The following is a 25,925-nucleotide window of genomic DNA, read 5'->3' as shown; positions in this document are numbered from 1 at the left end:
TCAAGCCTTTGACACCATCGATGCCACTGCCTTCAACACCATCGATGCCAATCCAAAAAACGTTGACGCCGACTGTACATTCTTCGACGCCTTTACCACCAAAAAGCCAGGAAAAGGTTTAAAAAGGATTTCTTTAGATGCTTAACATCTATATGAGAGCTGTGAAACCTCAGATGATACCCCTCCATGTGGTCTACAATTGGATACTCCTAGCATTCAAAAGAATTCTAGCATACCTGAATGTTTCGTTTCAGAAGAGACCGGGGTTAGGGAACTACATGACACCCTACAGACAGCTATTGGGGTAGACACTTCACCAGAACTAGATTCTGGGAAACCAGAACCGGCTGATCATGCAGATGCATCATACAGGAGCCTAATGTCCAGAGTGGTGGAATTCCTGTGATGGAGAGACCAGCTCCTGCATTTGAACAAGATGACATGACTGACATATTGGCAAAGGTCCTCAATATGACCCTATATTACCATTCCATGTGGCACTGCAAAAAAAGGGTTGTGGCAAACTGGGAGGCTCCAGAGTCCAGCCCTGCAGTAAACAAAAATCTGACAAAAAAAATACAGGCCATTCAGTACAGACCCTGGGTACCTGTCCAACTCAAGAAACCAAGTAGTACAAGCAGCTGCATCTGTCTCCGAGTAAACTGCACACCCAACCATACCACCTAATAGGATAACAAACGCATTGGGCCTCATTACGACTTTGGCACTCGCATAATGAAGGGTGCCGGTACGGGACCAGCACCCTTCTTTACGGGAGCGCCGATTATGAGGATCCCTTTGCGGGACCCGGAACAGACGTCTGGTAAAACCAGACGTCCTTTCCGGTTCCCGCGAGGGGAAGTGGGAGCTAATAACGGGCCATTCGTAATGTGCCCGTTATTACCTCCCTCCCCATTCCCATTGAGCCCTCTGGGGGCTCAAATGGGAATGGGGAATGGTTCCTTCAAGGAGGAATTACCGGGTCCTCCAATGTTGGAATGACCCAGTAATTCCCCATTGAAGGAACCCGGTATTGGAGCCCGGTTTGGAGGCAGCCATGGTGCTGATAGCACCATGGCTGCCTCCAACCTCGTAACGAGGCCCGCTGACTCTTGTTTAAAGAAAGTCTTTTCTGCTAGCAGAATGGCTTTAAAGTCTGTATATTCTACATGTGCCCTTGCAAAGTTTACATTCACCCTGTGGAACTGCATAGCGATAGCGGCTGATCACATCCCTGAGGATGAGGAAAGAGACAGCTTCATGAACCTGATAAGGGACGGCAAGGAGGCCATGTGTGAGTCTCTGCAATCAGGTCTAGACCCTTCTGACAGTGGCAGCAGGGCCATGGTGACAAGCACTGTCATACGCAGATTTGCGTGGTTGAGGAAGTCAGGATTTGCACCCAATATACAATCCAGACTCCTTAACATGCCCTTTGGCGGCTCCCATTTATTTAGGAATAAGGCTGACGAAAGTCTTCAAAAGCTGCAGACCTCAAAGGTGGCAGCCAAGTCCTAAAGTGCTGCAGTCAGACAGCCACAGCCTTTTCACCCTAGCGAATCTTCTTGGAGGGGTAGGGCTTTTCACAGAACTCCTCAGTTGGAAGAGCAAGAGGACAGGCTGGTCAAAGAGGACAGAAAACATTCCTTTGGGGTGGATGAGAGAGAAGTGCAAAGTCCGCCCAAGCCGCTGCTTCATGCACCTCAAAACCACTCTGAGATCTTGACTCACGACACCACGGTGGGAGGCAGACTGTCAACAGCATCTGAAATAATTGTGAGATATTACTTCAGATGCATGGGTACTGGAAACAGTATCCCAGGGTTACTGCCTCCCCTTTATACAAAGACCTCTGGGTCATCCACTGGGAAACTATTTGATAAATATTCCAGATCCATTCCTGTTGCAGGATATTTTGACCCTGCTAGAGAAAGGTGCTATAGAACCAGTACCTGTGATGAAGGGGAACAAAGGATGGTATTCTCCATATTTCCTAATCCTCAAGAAGGATGGAGGACTGAGACCTATCTTGGACTTGAGATACTTGTAAATGTTCCTCAGGAAGGACAAGTTCAAGATGGTCACACTTGCTCAGATCCTTCAGGCCCTCCAGTTCCAGGATAAGATGGTATCGTTGAACCCTCAGGATGCTTACATTCATGTGCCAAACCATCACAAGCACAGGCAAGACCTGAGGTTCACCATTGGCGGTTCTCATTATCAGTTTCAAGTTCTGCCATTCGTCTGACCTCTGCCCAGGTGTTTTCACCAAGTTAATGGCAGTGGTGGCAGAAAGTCTGAGGAGAGGGGGGCATTCATATCTAACCATACCTGGATGATTGGCTGATCAGGGCACGTTCACCTGAACAGGCCTAAGAACATCTGATTAACACCTGCCACTCCCTCTACACACTGGGCTTCTACCTCAATTAAAAGAAGTCCCACATGATCCCATCCCAGAGATTCCAGTTTATTGGAGCAGTCCTGGATGCATCCGAGGTGAGGGCCCAAGACATTTTGCAGATGGTCACCAAGTTTCAGAGTGCCCAGCATCTTCTGGCCTTTGACATTTTGAGGTTGCTCTGCCTCATGGTATCTTGCAGTTTTCTGGTGCCAGAGGCTCGCCTGAAAATGAGATTCCTTCAATGGGCTCTCAGGACACAGTGGTTCCAAATTTCAGGCAGGATGTAAGACCTCCTTCAGATTCCGAGCAGAGTCTCACAGGACCTTCTGTGGTGGGCCTGCGAGAACAACATTCTAAAAGGAGAACCTTTTTGGCAACCATGGCCAATGATAATAGTAGTGAAGGACGCTTCACTCACGGGTTGGGGGCCCCACGCCAACGATCTGACAATCAGCGGTCGTTTGTCTCTATCAGAGTCCAAACTGCACATCAACCTTTTGGAGCTAGGGCAATCAGACTAGCACTGAAGGCCTTTCTGCCCTATGTACGGGAAAATAATCTACCGATAATGACGGACAACACAATGACCATGTACTAACTTAATAAGACAGGAGTCACTACTGCTGTGCAGAGAAGCAATACAGCTCTGGTTCTGGGCAATTCAAGAAGGCATATCTCTATCGGCAGTTCACCTAGCCAGAGAGGAAAACACGGCGGCAGATGCTCTGAGCAGGCAGAGCACAGTCTCCCACAAGTGGGAACTAGCTCAAGAAGTCCTTCAAGAGATCTTCACCCTTTGGGGAACCCTTCAAGTGTTCATGACCAGTGTCAACCGGAAGTTATGAACTGTGTTGCTTGAGGGAAATTCCTCCAAGAGGAGGTTTAGAGGGACCGTTCGTAGTGGACTGGGAGTTTCCACTCCTGTACACCATTCCTCCAGTCCCCATCATTTCTCACTTGATCAGGAGTTTGAGAAAGTTTGGGAAATCCATGAGCGTAATTGCCCCGATTGGACCAGGAGGACATGGTACCCATACCTTCAGCACATTTCCATCTGCCTTCCAATACGTCTTCCACAAAGAGAGGACCTTCTCTCGTGAGAGGCGGGTCGGGTCCTTCATACAGAGGTCCAGGTACTCGGCCTTCATGCATGGTTTCTGAGAGGCTGAGGTAGAACGATTAGAACCTCCCTGATGACGTAATGGAGATTTTGCTTGCGGCATGAAGGCCAGCAACAAAATTCTTATACCGCTGACGTTGGAACAAGTTCTGCAGCTGGTGTAGGGAAAATGATGTGGACCCTTTTCAATACGATACACCTACTGTGTTATCTTTTCTACTACATTTGGCAAATCTGGGGCTCCAGATTGGAACAATCAAGGGTTATCTAGCAGCGCTTTTCATATTCAAGCGCACCTCAGAAGAGGTATCCTACTTCAAAATACCCTTAATACATTTCTTAAAGGGTTCTAAAATGTGTTTCCTTCTACACCATTCCAAATAACAACTTGGGACCTTTATTTTGTCTTAAAGTTTTTGACATGCACTCCATTCAAGCCACTCCATTCCAGCCCTTTAAGGCTGCTAACTTACAAAACTATTTTGTTAGTATCGATAACATCAGCCCGCAGTGTGAGCGAGTTGCAGGCAGGGCTCATTCCACTAGGCAACTTCTTCTGCCTTTCAGAGGGGAGTTCCAATAAAGGACATCTGTGAGGCAGCTACCTGGTCCACCTTCCACACCTTCACAAAACATTATTGTTAAGACACTCTAACAATGAAGGAAGATTTGGGAAGGCATTTCTGTGCTCCATTCTTGTCAAACTCTCAATTCTTATTCCCTCCTTCAAAAGAACCTAATACTGCTTTGGGAGTCTATCATAAGATGAGGAATATGTGGGAGGACACAATCCATTCGAAGAACAAGTTACTAACCCCTGGTGGCGTACGTTCGACTGGATGATCCTCCCACATATTACTCATCGGCCTCCAAACCTACCCCACTGTAGAATTTCCGAGTTTTAAACTTTGCGCTCTTTTAGGGTCTGATAATTTTATGGTACTAAATGAAGGCCAGTAATTCTGCATATGGGTGGTGAAAAAACAGAAGTGAACCCAACGGGCGCTGCGCGTGATATATGTACTCGACGATGATGTCAGCTGGGATAGAAGCCCTCAAGGGACATTGAGTCGACCATCCCGACGCACAGTGCCCTCTGCCGAGAGAACTTTTATTCCAAAGCAGCTGCGGCTGGAAACGAAGATATCATAAGATGAGGAATATGAGGGAGGAACATCCAGTCGAAAGAACATTACCAGGGGTTAGTAACTTGTTCTTCTGTTGAACTACTAATATGCTTTCACGCCCCAGTTGGGGTGGGGGTGGGCATGGCTGGTAACGGCACACCAGCCCAAGCCATGGTAGAGCAGAGGGAAGCTCCCTGTTGCCTCTCCACATAAAAAAAGAATGGTGGCACCCAGGGAATGGCCTCGGGTGGCTGGAATAGTGGCCGGAGAATGTATATTCTCACCTGTTGTTCCAGCCACCTGATTGGCCAATGGCCCTTCCCTGGGTGTGAATTTACAAAAGCCCACTTATATGTTCATGTGGAATGCAAAAACTAACAGCATACAACACATACATTAATCAATGCTGGCCTAAAACATCAAAATAAATTAAAGATACATACAAAATACAATGACCGTTATCAGCAACCTGTCATCTGTGGTTGGTGAGCATTGCTTGTTGTCTGATAGGGGTTGAGCAATTCCTTCCGCAATTCTTAATGGTTTGAGATCTTCCACGACACCTGGCTGTGATGTTATTTGCCATAGGTGTTTATTGCCCTGCCTTTCTCATATTGGTTATTCTTTGATGCCTTCTTTGACACTTGAAAGTGATTGTTAGTGTGATACTCTTGCCTGAGAGTGGTCAGGTTGAGGTTTTGCAACATTGAACAAAACCTTTGTGCTCTAGCACTTTGAAGTGTCTTGTGTGCTAGATGGAATTATCAATAATGATCTTGGATCCAAATAACCAGACAGACTCAAAGAATATGGAAAAGTACAACTTTATTATCAGCATAGAAACAAAGTAGGGCAATCTGGTGAATAACAGGCAGTAATTCACGCACTCACACCCAAATGTGATCAAACAAAGGTTTTATACCTCGACATGTGTCATCTGTGACATCATCCTATGTGGCAAACTAAAACCTATTGAAAGGAGGGATTGGTTAAGGAAACATATGAACCTATAGTACATATATTTATGAATAACTTAATTGGCTGCCCCTTATCTGGTGGGCACGCCTCGATCTACCTCTAATTACATATAATACTGATTATAAAAGACAAAATGGCAGCGGGTTGGTCTTTACAACATTGTATAGCATGTTGCTACATAGACACTCTGATTGGTTAGCATGCTTTCCCAACCTTGGACTTTCAGCTTGTTAGCATCATGTAAGCAAAATGAAACTCAGGTGCCACAAGCAATGTCAGACTATTCCCCACTTTCCCAATTATTCTATTGTCTCTCATCAGACGGGCCCCAAGACAAGGCTTCTCCTTTGACCTCGAAGCCTGCTCTCTGCTCTGGGACATTCATGGGAGTGTAGGCACAATATTATCTCTGTTTGGGCTAAATGATTAGCTCTTGTTTTCAACTTCAGAATCACGTGTGAGGAGACCACAATGTGTCCATCTCGACCTTCTATTTACTGCTGTTTGATACAATTGAATTGGGTGTCATTACCCTTCTTGGCCCCTAGAGACTTGCTCACTCCATCTTTCATGGGTTTGTTTTCCACATCTTTAATTGCCTAATACTTTTTCCGTTGCTTAATCTAAGAGATATATGTCTTACGTACATGGCTTATCCTTTTGACTCCCCTTGTGCCTTGCAATTATTCCTTGAAGTAGCATCCTTGATCCCAGGCCAATAGTCTTCTCTTTATTCCTCACACGGTGCTGTTTTTCCAGCGTCTCCTGATTCTGCAGCCCTGGTCTGTCTCTGAGGTAACTTTAATGGTTTTAATACAAGTCCGACGTCCATCTTTCCATCATGGCCATTCTAGCCATGTTATGTTTTCCTCTGCAACAAGCTTCTATATGTTTCATCTACCTTGTGTTTCGGTGTATTTACATTTATTAATCAGCAGGTTACTTTATCTTCTTTGCATATACGATTTCTTCATATTCAATTACATGGTTCTCTTGTTACTTCAGTTAAATCCTTATTCTTTGAGTAGTTGCATATCATTTCAGTAAGTCTCTGTATCTTTCCTCTGTGACCTCACTCTGCTCTTGTCAGATTTCACTTATAGCCCCTTGATGTCTATTTGTGTGCAGACATCCTTCCACCCTCTCAGTGCGAGGGTACATTCAATACGATTGTCTGAGTGCATATCTTCTCTCATACACTCGATGCAGCATTGGGATGATACCTGGTGTCCCACATAGGGCTGTTCTCCTACTGTTCCAATGTGACAGAGGTGGGGGGGTGGGGGATAGGGATAACATGTCCACCTGCTCCTCTACACCTTGTTTAGATGTTGTACATGTGTGTGACATACTCTTGGGTGGACATCTGCATTTGATGATCTTCTGTGACAGTCCGAAGGTGTGTGTTTTACCTGGGTCATCAGGTGAATTCTGGGTAGTCTAGCTTTCAGCCTCCCAAGACTTGTGAATGTTGGTATAAGTTGGTTTCAGTAAGCTTGTCTTGTTGTCCAAACAACTATGACACCTAGGTGTGATGTTATTGTGTGCGTCTGTGTGGTTCACTAGCTGGCCCAATGTACAGTGACTGCTATGGTTTGCATTATTGCTACTCTTTCCAGAAGAACATATTGGATCCAGGAAGTGGAATGGAAGCATTGCAACTTTGAATCTTTGGGGAATTGCTTGTGTGTTGGTTTGTGTTGTTGTCTAGCAGGCTTCTGTTGACTGCGTACCAGATATGGCACTGCCATGCCTTCTCTCTGACATCTCCTTAATTCTGCCTATCCCATGGCTGTAGCCTCTCCACATGCCATACCTCCCCTACAAATGCCATATTTTTCATTCAGCTTTTCCTCCTGTGTCCAATCACCCAGAAAACCTTTAACCAAGGCAACTTACTCCAGATGAATCGTTCAGTGGAGCCTCTCCTCACTTTCACATGTCCGTCACACAGTCTTTTCCATGTTCAGCCCCTCCCCGTATGGCAGCCCCATGTGCAGTCTCCTTCATTTGACCTGTCGTTGATTTCTACTCTTACTTTTATAGCACCTCCTTGCATGCCCACTCCCTAGAGTGACAACCCCAAAATGTACTCCAACCCTGCTTGGCTTCTCCAGGTCCAGCCACTTTCCCAGTGTGACCTGTGATGAATCCCATGGTGCCATCACTCCTTTCCTGGCTGTGACCTCTCTCCATGTGGTCAGGGGACGACAGCCACTACCTGATCCTGACTCTGAGGGTGACTGTATGATGGAGGATCACATGGGGGGAGGCAGCCCTCAGGAAGGTGTCATGACCTCATTGGATAAGACATTGTATCCCCTTTTTCTTTTGCGGATAACCCCGCCATTCCTCATGCCTTGATGGCATATTGTCATACTTCCCCTCACCCACCTAGGCCTTACCAAACTCTACATCATCATCATCATCAATAAATGACCTGCCTTTCAAAATCACTGGGAGTTTTTTTTCATGAGAAAGAACGATCAAATGAATATCTTATAAAAAGGCCAAGCAGAATAAGTCGAAGCGACTGTCATGATTGTGAGTTTATGCAGTACACCTGTGAGAGAAGCCCTGGCAGGATAGTTTACCATGCAGATTTAAGGGAAGACAAAACAAGTATAAGACACTGTTGAGTTTGTGAGTGTGCACAGAGCACACATGAGAAAACCCCTGGCAGTAGAGTACACCAGGCAAATACAAGTTACAAGTGTGTGCATATAAGAAAAGCCCAATCAGGAGAGTATACAAGGAAAATGCAAGTTGCAAGTGTGTTCATAGGAGAAAGCCCTGGCAGGAAAGCATAGCAGGCATTTTCAAGTTGAACGATGTATAATATACAGTACTTGAGGAAGTCCTGATAAGGATACATAGGACTAGCAAAAGGCTGTGGAAACATATTAAAGGGGCGAGAAAACCTGGCAGGAGAGTACACCAGATATCCTGACAAGATAAAGAATAACAGCCAAGTTGTTTTATTTACCAGTTGTGTTGTTGATCAATAGGAACTTAAGAAACTGATATTCTTGAATATAAAACAGAGTGAAGAGAAATCCAGTGGGAAGGGAGCCACCTTCTAGAACAAGCAACTCTATGCGTCTGGAACATTGGTGTTGGAGTTATGTGTTTCCTTTTTGAACGTGTATACACAACTTCAGGCCAAACACATTACCCTTTTCACCTTAGTGTTAATTTTATTTGAGGGTCAGAATAGTACTTTTGACGGGACGGTTTTGCTTTGGACATTCTGACATTGACAGAGTCTTCGTTTTGGTTTTAGGTAGGGAAACCCCCCTTAGAGCAGGGTCAGAGAGGCATTTCCCCATCCCCTTTTATTTTAATAAAAGTCTTTGACCAAAACCATGACTCCTTTCTGTCCGATTCTCATTCCGGGCTCCTCACAGACCTTTCTAAAGAAGTTTCAGTTTCCCCCACTGAGATCTTACTGACAAACTGTAAAACCCCATGCCTTTCAGAGGCATTGGCGGATGCCCCAACCCCCAATTGCACCCAGCCCCCTCCATTGCTGCCTAGCGCAGGATATTTACTTATTGAAAATTGGAAAATGTTAAACTCACCTTAATGTCCTCATGCACATACATTTAATTGGCTGTTGTATCAACCCATTTGCTACCCTTGTCCCTTTTCCCTTCAAGACCATAGAACAGAGGATCACCCAACGAAAAGGTTCTGCCAACTTCCAAATTTGCTAGAACTCTAGATGGTAACATAAAGCCAAAGTATGTTCAAATCTGCCAGATCAGGTGGGTATTTTCGTGGTGTGTGGTGGCATATTTGTGTACTGTTGGGCAGCAATATTGCCTTGTTTCTTGGTATCTATTTCCCTTTGCCCAGAAAGAGGACTGGAAATGGAAGAGGGGATATTGGTAGCCATTGACCAGCAATAATGCTACTTTTCATGTTTAGATGAAACATTGGGACTCATTACAACTCCAGCAGGCTGCTGCCGGAGTCGTGAATTATTTCCAGCGCCTGGCTTCATGGAAAGACCAGGGAATTACGACCCCAGTGTTCCTGGATGTCAGGCGCCGGAAAATCGTTAATCCCCATTCCCATTTGAGTCCCAAAATAACGGTGCCGGTGCTACCGTGAAAGTCTGCGGCAGGTGCCGTCCCGCTCGCTAGGTCAGACCTGGCTGGCGGGACGGCAGCCGCCCGCAGACTGAGTGTGCCGGTCCGGTAACAACGGTGCGGGTAGGCTTACTGGCACCGTTGTTACCGGACTGGCACACTCGTAATGAGGCCCATTGTCTTGTTCAAAATTACAAAGACATTTTAGTAGCAGGCCGAGCATGGGGGACTTTAAAAGAACGCAACATTCAATACAGTAGAGTAAAAACTGATGGCATCTCAGACATGTACATTAAAAAAAATAATAAGCTTAACGAAGTCAAACGTATTACTTTTAGAGATAAGCATTAAGAGAATACAGCCAGCATAAGTATTCCTAAAATGATAACAATGATTATAGGTTTGTAGGTATGGATGAGATAATGTTAAAAACAGGTGAACCACCTGACGCACACCATGAGAATTTCACGCATACATGCGCACACAAGCAGACGCACTGGCATTTAAGCAAACTCGCACATAGCCACATTCAAACACATGTGCATAAAGAATTTCTTTTTTTTAAACACTTATCTTCCACTGTGACAATGGCACATTCTCCCTCCTTCATGGATACTTGCAGCACATAGCCTCTCTTCACCCCTTCCTCTTCATTCATTGGAATCGGGCTGTGGGCGGGTGATGTCAGCATTCTTAACCTGCCCTGGCCTGAGAAAAGCAGGGAGAGGCAGGGGTGAAGTGCCTTCATGCCCTCAAGGGGCTATATTTCCAGCACTATTTGAGACTTTTGAAGGCCCTGCCGACAAGGCAGCTAGATATCCCTCATTTCTATCAGTGGCAGCTGGTGAATTTTTAAATCGTAGGGGCGTAAATGTTTCCCATGAATATGCGGGAGTGACCGAGTGTAGCGTGGGATCTGGAAAGGGAAGGGAGTTTGAGGGGGTTCTCCCCTTGAGAACATTTTTAAAATATTGGTTTAAAATGAAGCATTTCCAGCATACTTTCTGTGGAAAAATTGGGTAAAAAGCCAGTTTGCAAACGGTTTTGTAGGGAAATACATGAAAAAAACCAAAAGATGCAAGTCATCAGCATTGCACAGGGGCATTTTCAAACTCATTTTCATGATGTCTTTGCCCACAATATATGCGAGTATAAAAAAACTTTTAATGTTTTCTGTGCCTATACATGCCCATTGAGACTTCACTAATATATGCCAGCATTACCACATAAGAACATACTCCCATTGGCTTTACCGCTATGAAATACAATGAAGCAGTAAGAAATTATGCCCAGACTGGACTCACCAATGTGGGCCAGTGTGATGTAGGATCACTCACCAAGCTGCCTTCCCCTTGATGCCCAATGAAACATGCCATGCCATGCCACAGTAAAGAAACGTATCGAGACAGGACCCACCAATGTGGGCCAATACCACATAGGAACACTGGTGTTGTTGTGCAAAGCTGCTGTGAAGTTTTGTCTAGACTGGGCCCACCATTGTGGGCCAGTACCACAGAGAGCATGTAGGAACACTTATTGTGCATAATTCACCTCTGATGGTCAGTAATAATGTGCCAAATGCCACTAAAGAAATATGTCCAGATTGGACCCACCATTGTGGACCATTACCACATAAAAGCAATCATTTTGCTACCTCCCCCCTTGATGCCCAGTAACAAATGTCATTCCACAGTAAAGAATCCTGTGCAGACTAAACCCACCAGCACAGGCCAGTACCACATAGGAACACTCATTATGCTGTTTTCACCCTTGATGCCCAGTAAAGAAAATGCCCTGCCACAGTAAAGCAATATGTCCAGACTGAACCCACCAATGGCAAAGGCAGCATAATAAGACTAGCTACGTGGCACTGGCCCACTTTGCGGACAGTACGATTTAGGAACTCTCATTAGGCTACAGTCACCATTGATGCCCAGTATAAAATGCCATGCCAGTAAAGCAACATCTCCATACTGGTCCCACCAGTGTGGGTCGGTACAAGTAAAAACTCTCGATAGGCTTCCTTCCCCTTTGTTGAACAGTAAAACCATGACATGCCACAGTGATTATTTGGGCAAACTGAACACACCAAATTGTTGGGCCCAGCTTGGACACATTTTCACCTCACCAATAAAACCTCTTCCTCCCCCAATAAGAAGCTTGCTGTCGAGCTGCCACACACGCATCCATCGATGATCATTCAGACAGCATTCATTCTTCATTCACACACAGGTATCAACATACATAATGTAAACAACAGGCATTCTTCATTCATATTGAAAAACATACATACACATTTATACAACATTCATTCTTCATTCACTCTCGCATTCACATGGCATCATACACAAACACACACACACATATACACACACCCACACACCCCAACATTTTTACAGCATTCATTCTTCATTCACTTAGACATTCACATTGACCCATGCATCCATACAGTATTCATATGCTCTCAAATAAACACTTGCAGCCAAACAATATACACTCTCTCATTCATACACCCACTTACAGGTACACACCTTTGCATACAAGTACACACAAATACTTGGATTCCAGTCCTCTCTGACCTGTGCTGCCTTGGCAAGAATGGCCTATGCTGGTGGCCCAGTCTGGATATATCTTTTACTAGTGAGACAGTATTCTATTGTGTTTTTTGCTCAATATTTGAACTTTTACACAAAAAATATATCCAGCCTGGCCAACCAATGTAGGCCAATCTTGCCATGTAAAAACAAAGTGGACATCAAGAGTAAAGCAAACTTAAATCATATTTGATGGCCTTAAAAACATGAAACGTCATGTCCTGGCATACCACACCTCCCGACTGTGGGGTGAGGGTGGTGTGCCAGGACATTATATGGCAACTTCAAACCCTCTACATCCCTCTCTTCCCATTGCACACACACATGCATTCCTCGACATTAATTCATCCATCCATTTTCTCATTCTATTACGCATTCAGACACATCCATTCATTCCTCTGCTCACTTGTGCTCACATACAACAAACACTGCCTTATTCACTTGCGCACACTTACAAGCACTCGCATGCACACATACATACATAACACATACATTAATTACCAAATAAACAATTCTCCTTATCTGCTGCCCTGGTCCCGATGCTGTCTTCCATGGATGCCCTACGGCTCCTGTGCAGCATTAACAGGAACCAGGAAGAAGAGAGAGCTTCCTGGTTCCTGAGGGCATGCGCGAGGAGCTGGAGAGTCTCCCAAACAAGTCATACGGAGGCCTAAATGTGTGGTAAGACTCAGGAGCACCCCTTAGGCACATTTAGGCCTGTCTTTACCAACCTGCATCCTCCCAATGGGGTGTGCAAAGCTGCGAAAGCAAAACACACCCAGCATTGCACGACCCATTGGGCATGCGCGATGGGGAATTCAAACTGTCAAAGGGAAACCACATTGCCCTTTACAGGTATAGCTAGTCCAGGGACGGTTGGGAGTGCTTTCCTTGGGCTGGCTTTGGCTCGTTCATTAATGGCAATGGGCGGTTTGGCGCCCCCTCACCCTTTATGGAGGAGATCCCCCTAATGATTATCACCGGGATGTACTTGAGTCAGTACCAGGGTGACCACAGCCCTCAATCCTGACTCATAGGGAACACAACCAGTCTATGTATTTGCAAAGAATCTAAATATTTGTAGATTATTTGCAAAGGCAAAGACTACATTTACATTATGGAGCAAGTGAAAGGCACTCGCTCCATACTACATATACCTTTTTTTTTTTACCAAGTTATTAATGTGGAGGGGCTGAATGCCCCCTATCAGGAAGCCGCCTCTGTTGGTGATATGGGGTGATCTGGTAAACGTAGTGATGGTGCAACACATAGTGGAGTTAAGATGGTGAGGGAGAGTGGATAAAGATGGGGATGAATGACGTGTAGGTAGATGACCTGTTGTGATGGAAAGGGATTTCCCTGGGAGCCACCTCCATGTGTCTTCATCAACTTTGGAAGTGTGCTGCGGTGCAAGACCATGGCATCTGGGGTTCACCCAGGGACCAAGGTCTAGAAGTGTATGATGGTCAGGTTGGCTTCACACATCATTTGTATTTTGATTGTACGCTGCTATTCCCAGTTCCGGTAGACCTGTTCCCTTGTGTGCAGTGGGTGAGGTGGCCAGTCCGGGCCACCAGTGCATATGGTTAAGCCTGCAATTGGATACACTCCAGTCTTTGCTACATTTATGTCCCCAGGGCTAGCATGGAGGCAATTGTGTTCCTGTGTGTGTTGCAGCAGTGCATACAGGATCTGGGCTAGGATAATCGAGAAGGCAGACTCTGACATTTCATGCAACATATCGCTAGTGTATCGAAATGCGGCAGTGGCACAGAAGTGCAGTACTGACACCAAAGTAAGGGTTGGGGAGGTGGGGGTGGCTTTGTGTAGGGTTATTTCTCTTTGTATGTCCGGCCTATCAGTTTCAATTGGTAAACAAGACTTTCTCTGTCAAGTCATTAGAGTGTGTTCAGTTGCTGCTTTTGTAGATTCCGGGGTGATTACTGGGCGTGTTGGCTGGCGGTTATTTATCCTCCTCATTTTGCCTTGTCTCCTCTACTGCTGTATCTAGCGCTGCCTGTCTCCATCCAACAGCATAATGAGCATCGAGACATGTTAGGTGAGCAGTCTGTTTCCTTGCTTGGTGACCTGTGGTGTGTGCCTAGATCCTGTGGTCCTTCTGAAGTGGCGTGCAGGTGAATGCCGTACCTGCGGCTGTTTATGGCACAGTGTGTATTGTCCTGCTGTTGGCCTCTTGTAACTAGGTAGACAACAGCAACATTGTATTGCACTGACATAAAAATACATTTTTATGTGAAACGTCTCCAGGTATGTGGGATGATATTTACACGATAGAGGGATAAGCGGTGACAAATAGGTTCCTTTATCTCATATGTGTTACATCATTTTTTTAGGTTCTGCTGCCAATTTCCAGCAATATTATTCCAATAGTTGTGCCCTGCCTGTGAGCACCACTTCATTTGGGATTTAGGTATTTTTGTAAGCCTTTTTGCTACATTCTAGGCTGTTTGCCAGGCGTTATGGTAATGGCATTTGCCACCAGTGGCATTTCAGGGATATCAGTGATAAAATAATATATCAGATATTGTATTGTATTGCATAGATACATCCATCAGAGTTGTAATGGCATGGACTGTTCCGATAGGCGTTATTGATGAATACTGCCTGTTTTACTGTTATGGCCTGACCTTAACAAATTCCAGATTCTTTTGCCTTGGGACAGGTAGAAAAGGGGGTAATTCTCTCAGGCTGCCCTAAAAAATACAATAGCTGCCCAATGAATGCTGCAGGGTGTGGGCTTATATTTAATTCCAGTACAGTGGTAAAGTAAGGGAGGTACACACTTTTTTTAAACTGACATCAAGCTAGGTACCTGAATGTATACTCTTTCAAAATTAGAAGGCTTAGTTTAGTGGATAGAACAGGGTTCAGATTCCAGTAAAAATTTCAGGAAACTTTAAGAATGGTTGTACAGTGGAAGACTACTTACAAAATGTAATTGAAGGTTTTCAAGAAATAAGATGGGTGGCCTCTATATAATGTAGTGTAGTTGTCATTTGTATAACGCCTTTTCCCATTGGTATGATCTCAAAGCGCCGTAGGTGAACTCCCTCGGGGAACTGAAGACCAGGTATGTGAAATTAGTTGGAGGAGTTTAGAATGCAGGTGCGCATTTTAGTCAGTACAAAGGAAGGTGTACTCAAAAATGCATCTAGATATAGTAGAGCAGCTATACTAAAAATGCACCTTGATGTGACACAGTGGCTTTTATCATAAATGCAGCTAAATATAACGCAGTGGCTATACTCAAGTATGCATTTAGATGTGACATAGTAGCCATACTAATAATTGCAGCTAAACATAACAGTGGCTATGCTCAGAATTAATTCAGAAGTGGCTTAGTAGCTATATTCATAAATGTATCTAGATATGACACAGTGGTAGTGGCTATACTCAAATGTGCAGCTAAATATAACACAGTGGATATAATCAAAATGCATTTAGAAGTGACATAGTAACTATACTCAAATATGCATCTAGCTGTGACACAGTGGCTATACACAAATATGCAGCTGAATATAAAACAGGGGCGATAGTAAATAAATGCAGCTAGATATGGCATAAGGTATATACTCAAAGGAAGAACGATTTAGAGGGGCGAATTCCAAGTGAGGCTAAATTCCCCACAGTGGCTATACTCAACAGCAGCTGACTTTAACATAGTGGCGAAAATCAGCAACACTGCTAAGATCAACACAGTGGTAACACTAAAAAAAAAGAAAACATAGCCACTGAAACTAACCCAGAGCCAACTTTCAAACCGTAGCTAACATGAAGGATAAACTCAAAGCATCTAACATTAGTACAGTGGATATATTCAAAGATGCAGATACATTCTGCACTGGACAAAAAGTTGTAGCAAGAGTGAAAGCCGTGGTGAAACGCAGATCAGGTAAATGCAAGACAGTGTCCCAAAATCACAAATAAAGATACATCCCTGGCTTTGCAACCAAATAGTTGTCATCTCTTACCATGAAGTTGCTGCCGGCAGCTTATGAGGTTGGGCTGAGGACACCCAGGCGAACAAGCAAACAGGCGGTGGAGGTGCCCTACGACCTTAACAGGCTGCCCTGTGTAAACCTATAAAGCAACTGGGTTCCGGTCATGGACAGCCATACCAACCAATCGGTATCCATCTGTACAGTGTAAGGAAATGCATGGTATCAAACAGTAAGACAGACACAAGTGATCACAGTTCAAGGGTGTTTATTGAACTTCAATTGGGTTTGAAAAATGCCTATCTAATCCTAACTCTAAAGCTGGGTGCAAGCTATGACCATCAAATAATAATAACACAGTCCTACTGGTGTCTTGTCAAAATAAAAGGGCCTATACTAATAAACCTATTGCCAATCCTTACTTCTAAATACAAGTAGTGTGGGAAACAATGTTATGCAAAAGAAAAGTTCAAGAAATGATATGTCAGGATATTCAAGCTTGGCTTCCCTTGCCCACGTTTTCAGCACAGGACAAAGCGGCACACTCGAGCTTAGCACAATCTCTGGCTCCTCTAACATGAGAGTGCAGTTCAAAACTTCAACATCATGGGCTTCTGTGCCAAAGCCTCTTTGCTATTCAAAGTCTCTTTTTCTGAGGCCAGATGCAACACGACAAACATCAATGTTCCTCTATTCTTAGGATCTCACACGTACAAATTCTTGGGTGATTGCCCATTCACCCCACGTCCCCCTCTGCCAGGCTCAGACCCACTTTAACACAAAGCTTTCAATTGATCTCCCTCTGTCGGGCTCGGACCAACTTTATCTACTTTGCCACACACTTTCTTTATTGCATCAACATCGAAGACTTTCGATTGTGCACAGGATTTTGCTTGACCTGTTGCAGGACCACTTTGATTCACAATTCTCTATAACTCTTTCACTTTTCTGTTGGATACCTTACAGAGAGCTTAGATTGAGCACACACACTGCGCCGGAACACTCTGTCAAAGGTATTGTATCTTGGTTTCAAAGTTCAATCACTCATCAGCAGTTCAAATTTACTTGCCTCTTTTATCACGCGTATTTCAAACAATGTTCGTTCCAGCGCTCGCCATGCAATGTTGCAGCTTTCAACCTTGGCTTCAACACAGACCGGTCTTGTATCGGTCTCCCCAACTCACCAGCTGTGTTGACTTCACTGACGCTTCTTTGTTCTCGGAGCCAAGGACATTACCACAGCGGCTCGTGATTCTCACTGCCTTGATTATTGACGTGGGAGGGTCCCGGGTATCTCCGACACACAATGTAGGATTCATCGGGTCCCGGGTATCTCCGACACACAATGTAGGATTCATCAGCCTGCTTTCATGGTCTTACGCTGTCCAATCTTGAGGGCTTATGAAAGGAATGGGTCCTTGTCGAAAAGGTCAAGAGAACTTCCCTCCTTGCAATCCCCTTCTGTTTAGCCATTTTTCTTCTCTCGTTAAACTGCCATCTTGGAACTTCTATTTCCTCGTGTGCTTTGCCTTGCTCAGAGTGAGCTCTTGTGCTCTGCCTTTTATCTGTGTGGGGAAGCTTAATGGAAGTCAGGTGTGTGTGAAGGTCAGTAATTGCCTGACTTTGCCTGACCAATGTATTGGAACACGTCAGGTATACGGCTGGGGTGTTAGTTTGTTTTGTCTCGTAGCGGGTTGGCCGTGAGAAAGTGTTTGTGTTGTAAAGGAGTGGGGGGGGGTTGGGTTCCTAAATATCCTACTTGGTAGGATGGGGTAAAGGTGTTCTAGGGCAGGTGATACTGCATCTCACCATCCAGTGTCCCACTCCCACTCCCTGAAGACCCCTCACCCAGGGGATCCTCCTGCACTGGTCCACCCCCAGGAACTGGATCCAAAAGCAATGGGTGTGTTCTGGCCACCTGGATGACAGATCCCCGGGGGTTAGTGGGTGAGACACCTTCTGGTTTCTCATAACAGGAGGCAGGAGTGGGGAGGGCCGAACTGGGGATGGGTGGAAGAGGAAAGGTGGAAATCCAAAATGCAACAAAACCCAAATCAGGACCTTACCCAGGCATGTAGCACCTCACAGATTGTTAGAGGAAGCTGTATGCCAAAGGATTATTCTACAGAAGGAGAGTGGGTGGGGGGGGGGCTTTTGATGCATCATGTGCAGTATTGCTTAATTGTAACATCCAAGGAGTAATCAGGGGTAGCCCGGGGCAAGTTCGGAATTTCTACCACGGGACTATCTGTAGAAAGTTCTTTTGGCAAGACAAAGCCAATCTACTACAGATAGAAGAGCTTCTATCCAACCAATACCTTAACAGTAATAGACAGAGCCCTCACTGATATTACACTTTAGCTAGGAATTTACATTTAAGGCAGTCATTTAAAAAAAATGTAATCTGAGAGCGGTTCTAAGAAGTGACCACAGTCGATGGCACAGTTTATAGAAACAGTCTGTAAAACCAGCTAGATGTATGTGACTACTTCTGAGGCGTGATATGCCTAATGCTACATCTGTCTGTTTTTCTGTAAGTTTGGTGTGGTTTTTACCCATCATTTGTGTGTTAGGTCATAAAAGGTAAGACATTAGACATGATGACACACAAAGAAGATCTCCACCTTAATTGGAGACTCTCTCAGTGCTTACAGCTATACCACGCCCAGGGTGTAACTTCCTGTAAACAAGCACTTCCCCTTGTCATTCAGTTGCTCTTCTTGTAAAGTTCATATTCTGTCCTGTCTGTATTCTGAGTCTGCTTATAATTCATTATATTTTTGTGTGTCTGTTTTCCTACAGGTCCAGCTTAGGCGGAGCCATCTCCAACGCTTTTACTCTTCCCCTTTGCCTGCCCTGGAACCCAGTGCAGGAGCAGCCAAGCGACTCTCCAGCTCTTCATCCCCGAGCAGGCTTCGGCCCAGCACAAGGAAAGAAAGACCACTCTCCACTCCATTACCAACACGTGGATTGGGACTCAGCGTGCAGGCAGTTCGGCCTCTCTCTTGCACTTCACCTCCTTGTACATTGGAGGCCAGCTCTGCGTTAAGCAGACCATTCTCCAGCTCATCTCCAGTGCCTGAACAATGTACCTCTACTCGATCACGTGGGCAGGAGCCTAGTACAAGGGCAGCAAGGCGGCTTTCTGGCTCTTCACCTCCCCACGGGTCAGGGCCCAGTCCAGGGGCTGCCAAACGGCTTTCTGACTCATCCCCTACGCGCAAAGCAATGCCCAAGGTGGGCTCCCCCAGAAAGATGTCTTCCTCGTCACCTATAGGTGGAAAGATACCAAGCATGGAGACAGCGAGACAGATACCCTCCTCTTTGAGCGTACGCGAGGCAGGGGCTAATGTGAGGACAGCTCAAAATCACTTGTTCTCCGAGTCCATGTGCAGATTAAAATCCGACACTTCAGAAGGCATTCAAGTGTCTTCTTTACCCCAACGTGGTTCAAGACATAGTGTTGGAGCTATCAGGAGGCTTCCTTCCTCTTTATCTATATCGTCCTCTTCCTCTCCCAACAGCTTAGGTCTGGGCGTGGGATCGTCCGGACATATTAACTCTTTGTCACATGTAAATGGATTGGATCATATCAAGGAGGGAGATCGGAAACTCTCCTCTTTGTCCCCTGCCTGCAAATTAAGACCTGTTAAAGGGAGAACAAAGCAGGTCTCTTTCTCCTTACCTTTGGCGGGATTTGAATGTTGTGCAGGGGCTGCCAGCCAGCCAATTTATTCATCTCCCCCTGTCAAACTGAAGCCCAAAATGGGGATTCCCGTGAAGATATCCTCATCTGGGAAACATGCAGTTCCAACAAGGCAACTGCCTTTATCGTCCGCACCACACCAACCAGTACCTTCCATGATGGACGCTAGGCAGGGATCTGTTTCACCTCCACAGGCCTCCATGATGAGTCCCAATGAAGCTGGCCAGAGCACTCCAACTTCACCCCCACAAGGTTTGGGACCAAGGTCAGACCAAGCCAGCCATATCCCTTCCTCCTCAGAAGAATTTGCAATGGAGTCTAGGTTAGAGGAAGTACAAAGCCTTTCCCCCTCTATTGTACGGCAAGTAGCAGGGCCTAGTTTAGGAGTAGTGGGCCATTCCTTCCCTTCTGCAACACGGCACAGTTTTGGGCTCAGTCAAGCAGGTCCCAGGGCTCTCTCTTGTTCACCCCAGAACCACTTAGGGCCTGGCATCAAAGAACCCGGGCGACTCCCAGAATCTTCTTCCCACCACAGAATGGGGCCAGGTCAGGGGGTAGTTAGGAAGCGTTTATCCTCCTCAGCTCAGCATGCAGTAGGGCAGAACTCGGGGACAGACAGGCATGCTTTCTCATCTTCTATCCCATGCAGACTGTGGCCCAGTCCAGGCGTTACCTGGCGGTTTTGTGGCTCCTCACTTCCACAGAGATTAGAGGCCAATGTGGGCACGAGGCATAAAGTGTCTGCCTGTTCACCTGGGCATGAACTGTGGCCTGCTGCCAGGGAGATCTGTTATTCCCCCCCTTTCCAACTCGAGCCCAGTGCAGTGGCAGCCAGGAGGCTCTCGTCGTTTTCAACCCAATGTGGGGGAAAGTAGCATGGAAAGGAAGTCCCTCCTTAACACCTCTATTGATACCTCTTAATGCCAATTGAGTCTAAGGAAAGCACGTCATGGGTATGAGACAAGTGTGACTTCACCGAAAAGTCCCAGCCTCTCCTTTCTGGATGCCACACCTTGCACTGTTCAAGGAAAATGCTGTCAAACTGTCAAGAACCCATGCAGGGCACATGCCAAATGGTCTCCAGAGTAGGAGACAATTAGCTGGGAAGTCTGCAGCTGGCATAACCTGAATTGTTCACACAGAGCATGTGGTAATATTGTGCATTCACCACAGATACATCTAAGAATACACCATAGACATGTCAAATGCCCAATAGGCAACTCAACACAACACAGTGGTTATTATTCAATGACGTATCTTGAAGACAAGGCCCATTACCGGAAAGGTCAATGTGGCAGTCACAGATAATGTGGAATAGTGTGGAGGCATTACTGCATAGCCCACAAAATGACAGAGTTGACCGTTGGGTAACTCTGGGCATATATTTTATTTGAAGGACAAAAAAGAGGTCTCATTGTAGTCTCTGTAATAATAGATTTGTGGCATGCTGCGCAACCACCATATTAATGAGGCGAATGGCGATGTTGAACAAAACACCCTCTTCAATTATTGCTAAGACACAGGTGGAGCAACTTAACGTGGACCAACTGAGGTGTGCGTGGGGAAACCCTTACTTATAGAGGCACGCACGCACGCCCTCGTCTTGTCCAATGTCCCTCATGGGAGAGATCTCTCCACCACACAGAACAGCTCAGAAGTTCAAGGATTGTCCTTCCTTTGCTCTTCTGGTCTTTGAGCGATTGTCAAAAGTGTAAACCGTCTCTCAGTATTCAGAAATCTTTGACATAGTGACCTTTCTCCCTTTACATGGACACCTAGAGAATAGATTAAATGCTTCATATTCGAGAGAGGTAATCTATTTTAAGGCTTCATGCCTTCTCAGGGGGATCACCAACTGATAAACTATATGGGAAGAACGTCCCCTTATGATATGATATTATATTTATATCGCGCCCGTACACAAGTGTTTCAGAGAGAGACGAGGCAAGGGAGGGGTAGAGGGGAGGACAAAACAACAATCTTACTAGGCCTTAGAATTCGTCTAGACTCCCCTCTTGATTGCCCTACGAGCAATATTTCTAGGGGTGCAATGAGGATATTGTCCACGGTTCCCATTCATCTTCCCTGTGGATGTGAGTGACTCTAGTTCTAGTGGGAATTCAGCAGTCCAGGGCCAATATGAGTTTCGTGGGAAGCAAGGACTGGAAGAGGGAATTTCCTTTGGTCACATCATAGCTTAAAAAAACACAACTCATAGCCTGCTTACGTATGTTTAACAGATACCTCAATTGGAGTTTAAAGTCAATCTGGCTTAGGAGGCTAGCTCAGGGGCAACACACTGGTCTTGGAAACAAGACTACGCCGAGCAGCATGGGTTTGATGCGTGTCCCCATGCTTAGAGGCTGGAGTCCTGCACTTTGAGGCTGGAGTCCGGCATGAAGCACAATATAAGAAACCAATTTATTTAAATATAAAATCTTTTTAATCGGCCCAAATTTAGAAGGGGCAGTATTCAATAAACAATGTTTAACTTGGGAGCACGACTGGCCTAGTTGGCTTATGCAAATGGTGGAGTGACGATGAAGAGGCAGGGAGGGAGTTATAGGAATTCCTAAAGGGATCAAAGGAACTCAGAGTCAAGGATTGGGTTTGCAGGGAAATAAAAGTTGGGAAGAGCAAATATTTCGTGAAACTGTGCAGAAAAAGAAAATGGGCTCATGTTAACACTCCTAAATGTTTATCCTGCCACTATGAGATGGGAATTGGATGATGACCTAAAATGAAAGCAACTTACCTTTTCGCCAACCCTTGCACTGCATAAAGTCATCTTGGAGGAGAAGAGTACTGACCTGTAAGATGGAGTACTACACGTATTTCAGATTAGTGGGTGAATGGGGACACAATCAACACAAAAGCCTACCCATCTTGTAGCACCCTTATTAGAATTCAGGGATTAATAGGACTGTACCTCCCAAAAGTAAACAGGCGAGCAGTAAATGTACATGATCTTGCGAGGGCACCTGAGAGTTACTGCAGGAAGAATTGGGCTTGAAATGTAGAAGCAGCTCGAGCTTCTGGGTGTCCCACTGCACAGAGGGAAACGGAATGGCTGCCGGCCCGTTCAGCGCCTTCAGAAACAGCTCATGCAGGAGCAGGCTGCACAGGGGCCATGCCCGCCATTACTACACAATAGCTGAAGAAGCTTCCACAGAGGTTTCCACCGCCTGATGACCACTACGGCGCTCACTGACGCAGAATAAGAGCGCCATAGTAACTTGAAACGAGTTCTCACCTTGACCCGTCATCACATACTATTTATTGCTGTTAAGGTCTGGTCAGGGTATTCAATCATGTACTCTCAGTGGTCACGCTGATTCATTCATGTGTTAATAAATTGCACGTACTGGCACAGTATATGGACTAATGTGTAAGTAATTGCTTCTGATGTGTCATAGACAGTCACTATAACCACGTTTCACACACCTTCTACTGTATTTGCAGCAGTTTAAAAAAACATATATATATTCTTTTAAGAGGTTCAGTGCTCAGGCATAACCTAACTGGAAAAGGCTACAATAAACCAGAAATCTGGAGTGGCAGATAGCATTCACGTGATGCCATGCACTAATGCAACACTAAATGTATTGCTTCACTATCACCACAGTTTTTAGAAATTGTGTTTCGCGAGAGAACGTTGTGCATGGGTGGGTTAACAAGTGGGCTGGGAGGGTTTCGTTGCTCCTCAATCAATGGTACTTCCCGAGTAATGTGTGCTTTATGGGAGGTGCAGTCATGTGGAGAGTAGCTCTATTGAAACAGATTGGGAATTCTGGGACATGTAGTCCCATGGTGATGTCAGTGATTCGGTTAGAATAAATGTTGGGCTCTGCAATTGTGGGACTTCTGCAATGAGTCCGGCTCTGAGCTCCATGTGAAATAACAAGTGTCATTCAGGGCCCAATTCTGTGGTGCATGCAACAATAGAAAAGTGTTCTTCCATGATGGAAGAACACTCTCCTTAAAGGCACCATATTCTGTTAAAGTGAAAATGTCGAGGCCTGGCATGAAAGCCTTGACTTTTGCATGTGCCTGATTTACGGCTTCTCGGCAGCCCTATCACGTATCGGGAATGTAGGGCACGCACTGTGAGGGTATTCCCCTCCCAGAAGCCCTACATGTGTACATCAGAATAAGGATTTAAAATACTGCCGTTAAACTGTACTGCACATGTTTTTCCATTATAAAAATAAAATGTCCTAGACAGCAACACCACTTTTCTAGTTTGCTGGAAGCTTAAAGACACTTTCATGAATTAGACAAATTATAGTCTTTTCAGAAATGCTCGCACTCCCACTGGTGCACATGTTTCTTTTCTTGCTGGAAAGCATGACATCTCCCCTCCAGTTCATCCGTCAACCTCCGAATAGTGGTGCTGGAAACTGGAAGAGAGAGTGTCAGCATTCTTCACTGTTATCACAAGCACAGAATCTGGACCTCAGTGATGGAATGATACTTTTCTTGTTTGCCGCCTATTAGGTGCCTATTTTTTATACAGATACAGAATATGGAGCAGATAAGAAAAGTTTATTTCCAACACGGAAAGGCACGCTTTTTATTTTACATGGAGCTCAGAGACCGGTCCTCAGTGACGTACATTCAGAGAAATGTGCTACTATCGAGCCGCTTTGTTTAGTGACATAGAGGGCCTGTTACTGAGCTCCATGTAAAATAAGAAATGTGTCTTGCGCATAATGGTATGAACCGCTAGCCTACAACTCGCAGGGAAACGTTCGGCCAGAGATGCTATACTCGTATAACTTAATCATGTTAAATGGACATTGTGCGGGTGATGCACATAAACCCTACACACAAATAAGTGGGAAGAGTGCCACTACTCTAGATTATCAGCCTGATTCATGGAATTATTTGCGTGTAAAACGCACATTTGCGCGCCTTTCTGCCCGAAAATCCCACTTTGAGGTATGGGGATTTTCAGGAAGAATGGCGCGCAAAGGTGCGTTTCACGCGCAAATAATTCAATGAATCCGGGTGTATGTGTTTAATCAAGTGGCACTGGGTTGCATAGAGGACATGGCAATATTGACAAGAGAAGAAAGTGATCACAGGCCAATCTGTGTTATGCTAACATCTAAGGAAAGTGCTGGACAGTATGACTTAAATGGTGACATCTTTGTAAATAACAGTGCAAATCGAGTACAATGGAATGCGACTAACCTGGAAAAGGCCAGGATAGTGGCAGAAAGGGAGTTGACGCTTTATAGTGAGAGATGGATGACTAAATGTGAGTCTAGTGGGCCTTTATTAATACAGGAGTTCTCTGCTCTGATCTCTGGTATTAAAGAACTGACTCAACAAAAAAGAAAGTATAAGAGCATCAGCAAACGTTGGAACAGAGATACTAGAAAGGATAGACGCTGTGATTGCAGAATACAAGCTACACAAAAACGACTGAGACATGACCTAGCTCAGACACTATGTAATAGACCAAGTGAACAGAAAAGCTCTGATGTCACTATGAAGATCAAGGCACTAAAAGCTGCATATCGAGGATGGTTGAGGGACCATTGCCTAAGATGTGAGAATGAGGTCTGGATTCAGCTAGCCTACCATGCCAAAAATAACAACAAAATGGTAATATGAATGGTGATTAGAGGACAGGCAAAGGAGGCACTCCCCATTAATAGTGCATCTGAGGAGGTTTGGTACACACACATAGGGAACACACTGGGAGCATCCGAACCAGCGGATACTATTGGTACACACGTTTTTGAGACTTGGAAATCCAAATCCTCGGTGTTAGATATAACCAGGATAACTGAGAAGTTGCATGTCTCTTGGGCAGCTGGCCCTGATGGGACATGCAATGGGCTGGGTAGGATGTCTCTGAGTACATGGGCTAACACACTAAATGTACTCTTCACTAACATTGGAAAGAATTCTATTGTCCCACCATTATGGAGG

The 25,925-nt window shown here is 45.2% G+C and overlaps 1 protein-coding gene across 1 annotated transcript in view; it reads left to right on the top strand.

Moving 5' to 3' along the window:
• The window catches only part of LOC138567573 (uncharacterized), a 119,596-nt gene extending 96,239 nt beyond the window's left edge, over positions 1 to 23,357 (top strand). Inside the window, exon 2 of the mRNA XM_069645930.1 lies at positions 19,079 to 23,357. Within this exon, the coding sequence (XP_069502031.1) occupies positions 19,079 to 20,857 (1,779 nt within the window). The 3' untranslated portion in view covers positions 20,858 to 23,357. The remainder of the gene's footprint in view (positions 1 to 19,078) is intronic.
• The last annotated feature ends 2,568 nt before the right edge of the window (positions 23,358 to 25,925 follow it).

This window comes from Ambystoma mexicanum, chromosome 2p (assembly GCF_040938575.1).
Source record: "Ambystoma mexicanum isolate Mex_15411 chromosome 2p, UKY_AmexF1_1, whole genome shotgun sequence".
NCBI classification, from domain to species: domain Eukaryota; kingdom Metazoa; phylum Chordata; class Amphibia; order Caudata; family Ambystomatidae; genus Ambystoma; species Ambystoma mexicanum.
The sequence above is the reverse complement of the archived record's forward strand: the minus strand, read 5'-3'. Positions and strand labels throughout refer to the sequence as shown.